At 42.9% G+C, this 10978-nt stretch overlaps 1 protein-coding gene across 1 annotated transcript; it reads left to right on the top strand.

The window, feature by feature from the left end:
- Window positions 1-5743: 5743 nt before the first annotated feature.
- Window positions 5744-6079, top strand: LOC138871122 (uncharacterized). The gene has a single exon (XM_070148977.1). It carries the CDS (start codon window positions 5744-5746, stop codon window positions 6077-6079), a length of 336 nt encoding a protein of 111 aa, XP_070005078.1.
- The last annotated feature ends 4899 nt before the right edge of the window (window positions 6080-10978 follow it).

Here is a 10978-nt window from a genome sequence, read left to right as displayed (position 1 = left end):
ATCTCAAGAAGAAGCCCACAGAGACCTTTCGCGAATATGCTACTCGTTGGAGGTCAGAAGCTGCTAAGGTCAGACTGGCCTTGGAGGAAGAACAAATGAATAGGTTTTTCATCCGTGCTCAGGATCCGCAATACTACGAGAGGGTGATGTTGATAGAGGGCCAAAAGTTCTCCAACATCATCAAGTTGGGAGAAAGGATTGAAGAAGGCATCAAAAACGGTATGGTCACTAACCTCGAGGCATTGCAAGCTACCAACAAAGCTTTACAGTCTGTTGGCTTGTCGAAGAAAAAGGATGTAAATTCCGTAATGGTTGCGCAAAGGAACAATTCCCCTATGAAGTACCAAACCTATCCCTCAGCTTCACTCACATATCAACCTACTCTAAACTACCAAGCACCATCACCCACTTACCAAATTCCACCACCTGCTTACCAATCACCTCCACCACCTACGTATCAACCCACTTCACCCAGATATTCTCAACCCGCACCCGTATACCAAGCATACAACTCCCAACCTTCTCACTACCCATCACCTCCTACCCGCCAAAACTTTCCCCGACCTAGACTAAACTTAGACCGTAAACCTCCTAGACAATATACCGCCATAGCCGAGCCAATTGACCAATTATATGAAAAACTCAAAGCAGCCGGTTACGTTACCCCTATTCCAACCGTAACTCCAAAAAATCCTTCCCAATGGATCAACCTAAACAAGACTTGCGCATACCATTCCGGGATGAAGGGCCATACCATCGCCAAGTGTCGCTCGTTGAAAGATAAGATTTAGAACCTGATTGACAACAAGATCATTATAGCAAAGAAGCTCGCTCCTAATGTCCGCAACAACCCCCTGCCTGACCACACGGGTGGAGGCATCCATATGATCGAGATTGAAGATGATTGGGACCCCAAGGGGTCAATCGGTTTGATAGTTGAAGGAGACGAACCTAAGAAGCCAGCAGTTACTCTCAATCCCATTGTTGTTCAGATTCAGCCCTCTAAGGGCGATGTGGTAAATGTGTCCGTACCGCTCGAGTTTGAAGCACCTTCCGCAAAGGCGCCAAAACCGATTGAGGTTGAGTTCGGAATTCCAAAGGCGCCTACACCTATCGAAGTTACTGTGTTACCTCCTAAGGTGTCTATTCCGGTCTCCATGACAAATGTGACCCCGTTCAAGACAAATACTATACCTTGGGATTACACCGCTGAGGCTAGAAGGAAAGGAAAGACATATATCGGGGAAGCAATTACCGCACAGCGCATGACTAGGACAGGCAGGGTATACACCCCGGAGCACTTGGCTGAGTCCAACAAGCAAGCCTCCGGGCGGGTTGTTGAAACCAGACCCGATGACCTTTGGAGGAAGGTACAAGCCAAAGAGTACTCAGTCATCGAGTAACTGAACAAAATGCCAGCACAAATTTCTATTCTGGCTCTTCTGTAAAGCTCTGAGGCACATAAAAACGCCTTAATGAAAATACTGAGTGAAGCTTATGTTCCCAGCAACATAATAGGAGGCGAAATGGCAAACATGGTGGGGCAGGTACTGGAAAGCCACAAGATCACCTTCCATGAGGACGAATTACCACCATAAGGGCTTGGTCACAACAAAGCATTGCACATCATTGCACAATGTGAGGATCACTTTATCACCAGGATTTTAGTCGACGGGGGATCCAGCCTCAACATTTGTCCATTGATAACTCTCAGGACATTGGGTAAGGGATTGCACGAGGTCAAAGACAGGGCTATCAGTGTCAAAGCTTTTGATGGATCTCAGAGGTCCACCATTGGAGAAATTAGCCTATGCCTACAGATGGGACCCACCTGGTTTGGTGTCAAGTTCCAAGTCATTGACGTACCAACATCCTACAATTTGTTGCTGGGACGACCCTGGATCCACGCCGCTGGGGATATGGCATCAACTTTGCATCAAGCTATAAAATTTGAATGGAATCACCAGGAAGTAATCATTCATGGCAACGGTAGCAACCCTATATACAGTCGCCAAACCATTCCGATGATCGGTGGCAGAAGAAGGATAGGAGGAGAAACGTACCACCACATCGAGCGGGTCAATGCTTTAGAAAAAGACAAGTGGTGGGATAACAAGATCGAAAGCATCCTGAATTGGAGCGGGTATGAACCCGGAAAAGGACTTGGCAAGAACCTGCAGGGTATCACCACACCTATCAAGCTGAAGAAGCACGATACCACTTTTGGACTAGGGTATGAGTACACTTGGGAGGAGTTTAACCACTGGTCACCTCCATGGCGCAGACCATACTATCCACTGGAGCACCCTATACCTCAGTTGGAGCAGACTTTTCAGCCAACCGACACTTTGTATGGATCAGAGGAAGACGAGGCACTAACAGCAATAAAGAACCTGTTTCTGGAAGATGATATAGATTGTTGTGTTAACTTCGAGGAGGAAGGGGAGGAAGGCCCTTCCATTCAAGCCATGAACCGAGGGGAACTCCTCACCAATTGGTCGGTCAGGACCACCAGTGCCCGGACATCTTCGGGGTAGCAAGGTTGAACGAGCATCATGCATCGCATCTTTATTTTCTTAATTGCTTTTCCTTTCTGCATTGTCTTTACTCTCCAAAAGAGCTCTGATGTCTCGAACGATTATGAATTTCAATCAAAGCATTTCAAATTCATTATATATTGCACTCTTATTACTTTTCTCTATCATTTACTTTATTTTACACAATGTTACTCTTACATATCTTGATGATGAACCAACAATTGTGACTTGCAACGAGGTAATGCAACAAACGGATATAGACTCAGAAGAGGATGATATACTAGAAGAGGTTGTCAGAGAGGTCGAAAACTTTGAGAATAGGCCTAAGTCTAATCTAGATGAGACCGAGGTTGTTAATTTTGGTGATACTGAGAATGTCAAGGAAACACGTATTAGCGTGCACTTGTCGCCGTCAGAAAAGAAAGAATACACTGAGTTCTTAAAAGAGTATGAGGACATCTTCGCCTGGTCATATGATTATATGACTGGTCTCAGCACATCCATTGTAGCTCACAAGTTGCCAACATATCCTACATGTCCGCCGGTAAAGCAGAAGCTCAGGAAGTTCAAGCCAGACATGAGTTTGAAGATTAACGAAGAGGTTACTAAGCAAGTCAAAGCCAGGGTTCTTAGGGTGGTAGAATATCCGACATGGTTAGCCAACATTGTGCCGGTACCAAAGAAGGATGGGAAGGTTAGAGTCTGTGTCGACTACCGGGGATCTCAACCGGGCCAGTCCCAAAGACGACTTTCCTTTGCCGAATATACACATCTTGATCGACAACTGCGCCAAGCATGAGCTGCAGTCATTCGTTGATTGTTTCGCTGGGTACCATCAGATATGGATGGATGAAGAGGATGCAGAGAAAACGGCGTTTATCACGCCATGAGGGATGTACTGTTATAGAATGATGCTGTTTGGATTGAAAAATGCCGGTGCTACCTACATGAGAGCCATGACTACCATCTTTCATGACATGATACACAAGGAGATCGAGGTATATGTGGATGATGTCATCATCAAATCCAAGAAAGCCAGGGATCACATGGCAGATCTAAGAAAGTTCTTCAACAGACTGAGGAGGTACAATCTGAAACTGAATCCTGCCAAGTGTGCATTCGGGGTTCCTGCTGGAAAATTATTGGGTTTCATCGTGAGTCGTCGAGGAATAGAATTGGATCCATCAAAGGTCAAAGCTATCCAAGAATTGCCGCCGCCAAAAAACAAGAAGGACGTGATGAGTTTCCTGGGAAGACTCAACTATATCAGCCGGTTCATAGCTCATTCCACGGTCATTTGTGAACCCATCTTCAAAATGTTGAAGAAGGACGTTGCTACCAAATGGACTGATGACTGTCATAAAGCTTTTGACAGAATCAAGGAATACCTATCAACGCTGCCGGTCTTGGTTCCACCTGAGCCAGGAAGACCCCTATTGCTTTACCTTGCGGTATCGGATAGAGCATTCGGTTGTGTTTTAGGACAACATGATGAAACAGGGAGAAAGGAGAAATCCATCTACTATCTCAGTAAGAAGTTCACACCGTACGAGGCCCGGTATTCTCTTTTAGAACACACTTGTTGTGCTCTAACTTGGGTCGCGCAGAAGTTGAGGCATTACTTATGTGCTTACACTACTTATCTCATATCCAGAATGGACCCTCTAAAGTATATCTTTCAGAAGCCCATGCCCACTGGCAAGATCGCCAAGTGGCAGATCCTGCTAAGTGAATTAGACATTGTTTACGTAACCTAGAAAGCAATCAAAGGTCAAGCCTTGGCGGACCATCTCACCAAGAATCCCATAGACGGAGAATACGAGCCCCTAAAAACGTATTTTCCCGATGAAGAGGTATCTTTCATAGGAGAAGATATTGCAGAATCCTATGATGGTTGGAGGTTATTTTTCGACGGAGCTGCAAATTTCAAAGGAGTTGGCATAGGAGCAGTCCTGGTATCAGAAACCGGTCAGCATTACCCGGTATTCGCCAAGCTCAGGTTCCCATGCACCAACAACATGGCCGAATATGAAGCCTGCATTCTAGGGATTAAACTGGCCATTGATATGAACATTCAGGAGTTACTAGTAATCGGAGACTCGGACCTACTCATACATCTGGTTCGAGAAGAATGGGCAACCAAGAATCCTAAGATACTCCCTTATCTGCATCACATACAGGAATTGAGAAAGAGGTTCAGAAAGACGGAATTGCAGCATGTTCGCAGGGTACAAAATGAGTTCGCCGATGCACTTGCCACTTTATCATCTATGATTCAGCATCCAGATACAAATTTCATTGACCCCATCCAGGTCAATATTCATGACCAACCAGCTTATTATGCTCATGTTGAGGAAGAAGCCGACGGGAAACCATGGTTCCACGACATCAAAGAGTATTTGACCACAGGAGAACATCCAGAGCTTGCCAATGCTACCCAGAAACGCACGCTTCGGAGACTATCCAATAATTTCTTTCATAGCGGAGGAATCCTGTACAGGAGGAATCCTGATTTGGGTTTACTAAGGTGTGTTGATGCAAGGGAAGCAACCAAGTTATTGGAGGAAGTACATTCAGGGACCTGCGGACCGCACATGAATGGTTTTGTTTTAGCAAAGAAGATACTCCGAGCAGGATATTTCTGGATGACTATGGAAACAGACTGCATCCAGTATGTCCGAAAGTGCCATCGCTGTTAGATACATACAGATATGATAAAAGTGCCTCCAAACGAGCTTAATGCAACAAGCTCACCATGGCCGTTCACCGCTTGGGGAATGGATGTTATCGGTCCAATCGAGCCTACCGCGTCAAACGGGCACAGGTTCATCTTGGTAGCAATTGATTATTTTACTAAATGGGTTGAAGCAGCATCATACAAAGTAGTTACCAAGAAGGTGGTAGCAGATTTTGTCCACGATCGTACTGTTTGTCGGTTCGGAATTCCAGAGTCAATCATCACCGACAACAGTTCCAATCTTAACAGCGACCTGATGAAAACAATGTGTGAGACTTTCAAGATCAGACACAAGAACTCTACGGCTTATAGACCGCATATGAATGGAGCCGTAGAAGCGGCCAACAAAAATATCAAGAAAATACTAAGGAAGATGATCGAGAGGCACAAACAATGGCATGAGAAGTTGTCATTCGCCTTATTGGGTTAACGTACCACAGTCCGCACATCAACCGAGGCAACCCCCTACATGCTGGTTTATGGTACAGAGGCGGTCATTCCCGCTGAGGTAGAAATTCCATCATTAAGGATCCTACAAGAAGCCGAGTTAGATGATGCAGAATGGGCAAAAGGTCGCTACGAGCAGTTAGCCCTCATAGATGGAAAGAGGATGAATGCAGTCTGTCACGGTCAGTTATACCAGAACAGAAGGTCCATAGCTTTCAACAAGAGAGTTAAACCAAGGAAGTTTACACCAGGACAACTGGTGTTGAAGAAGATATTTCCACATCAAGAAGAAGCCAAAGGGAAATTCTCTCCCAATTGGCAGGGTCCATACATGGTTCATCGAGTCCTAACCGGATGAGCCCTTATTCTTGCAGAAATGGACGCAGAAGTCTAGCCGAAGCCAATCAACTCAGACGCAGTAAAGAGATACTACATTTGATCATATGCTTTTCTTTATGATGTAATTTGAATTACGCCTGACCTGATTCCCGTTTAAGAGGGGATACGTAGGCAGCCCTATGGGTTCGGTCACATTTTAATAAAAATTCCATTTTCCCCGCTATTGGAACTGGGGTAGAATTTTGAGGAGGATCCTCAAAATTCCGAAGTTAGTTTGTCGGCTTTCGCATCAACATCAACCCAGTAAACTAGGGCAGAATTTTGAGGAGGACCCTCAAAATTCTGGAATCGATCCGCTTTCAGTTATTCAGCACAGCCATCAGCAGCGCCAGCCCAGTGAACTGGGGCAGAATTTTGAGGAGGACCCTCAAAATTCTGGAATCGATCCACTTTCAGTTATTCAGCACAGCCGTCAGCAGCGCCAGCCCAGTGAACTGGGGCAGAATTTTGAGGAGGACCCTCAAAATTTCGGAGCAAGCAAGGTTGCTGTGTCTTGAACCACGTTGCAGTTGTTGGTTCATCCAAAATAAAATCATTTTTTTTCAAAATATATATACTTACATTACATTTACTCAATCATGCATAAACATCATTTGCATCACCGTCGTTTAGCAGTGCTACCCCAATGATACGTAATGTCAGGAGCCAAGGGATACGAACTAACCTTCCCCCTCTACAGAACTCACTAATTTTCTTTGGATGCAGGAACTCAAATCGCAATGCAAAATGCATTCACTCTTCAAAGTTGAAACTCTCGAAACAATCAGTCAACTCACAAAGGTCTACTATCTACACCTAATATTCCCCAGCAGTCATGATATTGCAATCGCCTATCAGCTAAGAAAATTACTACTATTTGCTCCTTTACATTCCTGCACTGCATAAGGCTACTTTCTGCCTTATGAGACTAAGCTCTGTCTCCATCTGCATTCTTGCATAAGGCTACTTATCTGCCTTTCGAGGTTAAGCTCTACCTCCATCCTGCATAAGGCTACTTATTTGCCTTTCGAGACTAAGCTCTGTCTCCATCTGCATCCTGCATAAGGCTACTTATCTGCCTTTTGAGACTAAGCTCTGTCTCCATCTGCATTCTTGCATAAGGCTACTTATCTGCCTTTCGAGACTAAGCTCTGTCTCCATCTATATTCTTGCATAAGGCTACTTATCTGCCTTTCGAGGTTAAGCTCTACCTCCATCCTGCATAAGGCTACTTATCTGCCTTTCGAGATTAAGCTCTGTCTCCATTTGCATTCTTGCATAAGGCTACTTATCTGCCTTTCGAGGTTAAGCTCTACCTCCATCCTGCATAAGGCTACCTTATCTGGCTTTCGAGACTAAGCATTGTCTCCATCCGCATTTCCTGCATTGCATAAGGCTACCTCTCTACCTTTCGAGGTTAAGCTCTACCTCCATATTGCATAAGGTTATCTATCTGCCTTCCGAGACTAAGCTTTGTCTCCATCCGCATTTTGCATAAGGCTACTCTCTGCCTTCCGAGGTTAAGCTCTACCTCCATATTTCATAAGGCTATCTATCTGCCTTTCGAGACTAAGCTCTGTCTCCATCCTGCATGGCTGAAATATCGCCACTTTATTTAAATTCTCACTTCGGCTGAAATATCGCCACCTGTATTCAAATTCAAGCCTTGGCTGAAAAATCGCCACTATTTGCATTCATTTGGCTGAAAGATTGCCACCTTCTCATAGGCTGAAAAATTGCCAACTTATTCAAAGGCGTCATAGTTCGGAGGCATCATCTGCATATCCCGAGAACACCATTTCATGGCCTGCGAATCTTTACTTTTATGCTCTTCATGGCCCAGGACATCATAGTCCGAGGACGTCATCCTAACCGTCCGAAGACAATATTCATGGTCCAACGGGAACTTGCATCATGTTTTAATTATGCACAATATACGTCACTTTGCTTATTTGCATGTACACCGGCTAGCAAACGACCGTCTCAGTAGGAGCGATCCCGCTCCGGTCCTCCGCAGCCTATTCGACTCCAAACACCTTTTCAAATCTAATCATTTCATCCGTCTTTTCGAATTTCCATCGACATACTCCGTCAATGGTTCCTGAACTACATATGGCCTGATTCCTGTAAAACCAGGGATATGTAGGCAGCTCAAAAGCCAGGGCTCAGTCAAAACTCTTTTCAATCACCGATCTGGTCAAAATTGGCCATCTTGTCTTTACCTGACAACTCTTTCATCCTCCTTGGGTAAAGAGGGGTAGCTGTTGATACCCAATTTTTCCCTATATATTTTCAAAATAGCATATGTGTGCATATATGAGCACCCCAAAAGATTTTGGCATTTTTAATAATTTTTAAGACCAATTTATGGCCTATTGTGCACTATAAAATCCATTAATTATTCCCAAAACTTGCCATTTTGGTAAATAATTTATTTCACTCTCACATTTACGTCAAAATATAATTTACATGATTTTTGCATAATTTTACAAGTCTATTTGGTATTTTTAAACTAAAAATGCATGAAATTGCAATTTTAGCCTACTTCTAGATTTAATAGCAATTTTTATTACAAAATCAATCCTAATATTTTTAAATTAATACCTACATATTTTTATCAACCCAGTATTTTTAATTTGATTTTTAACATCTTTTACTATTTTTATAAATTCAAAAGGGAAAAATGGCTATTTCAATTTTAGCCTCTTTTTGATTTCAATTATAGCCTAATTATAACCCCCCAATTCCCAATTCAATTTCATTTCTACCCGACCCAGACCCAATTAAACGAACTCTCCCTGATCCCATTTTAAAATCGTGGTCGTTGATTGTTTTAATCAACGGCCCCCGTTTGCCCTTTCCTTTTTTAACCTAACGACCCCCCAATCCCTTCTCATTCACCCACTCGTCTCTATATCTCTATCTCTCACTCTCTCTGGAACCTTCCACCTCCTCGCCTCTCCGATGAGCTCCCTTCACCTTCTCCGGCCATCTCCGGCTCATCTCCGGCGTGTCTTAGCCTTATGAGTCCATCCCGACTCGGACCAGCCCCTTTTCCAGGCCTTTCTCATTTTCTAGGGTTTCTCTGAAACCCTATGCCATTTCGAGGTTTTCTTGTTTCTCTCTAGATCTACTTTAGATCCGTGCTATTTCTGAGGTTTTTAAAGTGTTTCTTACATCATTTCAAGTTTTTGCTTTCAAAACTGTTCGTCTTCTCGAACCTAGGGTTTCCTTGATTTTTACTTGTTCTACTGTGATTTCTTAACGTATTTTGCTTTGTTGTAACTCCTAAGTGTTTTCAGTATGGTTTCTATGTATTTTTCTTTTATTGTATTTCCTCCTAGGGTTTGCTAGTGATTTCCTTTACTATGTTTTCTTTCATTATGATTCCATGAAATGTTTATGTTCCTTGGATTTTCTGAGTTTACTTTGCCTGATTTTCTACGGTTTCGTCTTTACATTTAATCTATGGAGGAAACCCTAGATTTTGGGGGTTTTCAAAACACTTGTGCGCGATTGTTTTGCTTCCTGTGTCTAAACTAGTTTGATTTCAAAAACCCTAATTTCTAAGTTCGTCTCATGTTCTCTGATTCTTGCTAAGCTTTGCAAGACCTTCTGATTTCTCTCATGCTATCTGACACTCTCTTCTAGCTATGTTCTTCTACTCTTGATTGCATGACCACTCTGTTTGTTTAATTCCAGCCTCGCATGTTTAAAGCTATGCACTCTTTATAGTCAGACCTTTCCCTCTCGAAATAACCCTAATTTTGGGGATTGATTTCAGACTACCATTATGTGAGCTTGTTTGATTCTTTCTTTGTCTAATTTGGACCTTTTTCTGACTTGGTTCATTATTGATTTCGAATCCTTGATTCCTTGATTTACTATGTACTAGTTGATTTACTTCTTACCTTATTTACCTAACCGTGTATTTTTAAACTTCCCTTATGTATTTACCCTTCATTGCCCAATGTGTTACTTGATTTTCTTTCCTTAAATAAAACTCTGCCCTTTTACCGTTCAAATTTGGACTCCTTAATTAAAGGAATCCCTTCTCCTGATTGATTCTAATTGATACTGAACTATTCTTTGCCTTGCTTACTTGCCTGGTTATTAAACTATAAATACCCTGCTCTTTTTTCTTTAAACACACAAACAATAGAGTTCAAAAACACACACACACTAAAATCTCTCTTCTCTTTACCACTATTAGTACTACTGCTGTGTCTAGTCGGCTGAAAGCCAAGGCTAGACTATATAATCTTGCTTGCTTTTCTCAAGTGTTTGCTGAGGCTTGAGTGGACTCTCTGGCTGTTTTCTTGCTTTGTTTGTTCTGCTGTTTTAAAGTTGCAACTGGTATGTCTCCATAAGTTAAATAACATTCTCCAAAACTATGTGTTTACTTCTCCCTTTCACATGTCCCTCACTATATATTTGTATTGTGCTTTCCTGTATTCTGTAGCTATACTTTAGTCTGTTATGTTCTTTCTTCATGTTTCTGCACCTTTTTGTTCTGTTATGCTTCCTTGTCCTTCCTTGATGTTTTTCTATACATGCTTTCCATGTGAACCCTTTCCCTTTAACCCCTTATGTGTGAGTACTGTTCTAGGTTAGGGTAGCATCCCATTGCTATCCATGACCTGGGACCAGGTTCTCTTGAACCTTACTCAAATCAGTCTCATTCCCTTCTTCCCCCTTTATGTGCTGAGTCTTGACTAGAGTCTGGTAGTGTCTTAATCACCATCCAGGCTCAAGTCTGACTTTAAAAAGTCTGCTCTTTATTTGTTTGGATCAAGTAAAGGGTCAGGGATGTGGTAGCCTATACTCATGGCTGGGTATGACCACCCTTTGCTCTGATTCCCTCAACTCCCCTCACTTT

Source organism: Nicotiana sylvestris, chromosome 6, assembly GCF_000393655.2.
Source record: "Nicotiana sylvestris chromosome 6, ASM39365v2, whole genome shotgun sequence".
Lineage (NCBI taxonomy): Eukaryota > Viridiplantae > Streptophyta > Magnoliopsida > Solanales > Solanaceae > Nicotiana > Nicotiana sylvestris.
The sequence above is the reverse complement of the archived record's forward strand: the minus strand, read 5'-3'. Positions and strand labels throughout refer to the sequence as shown.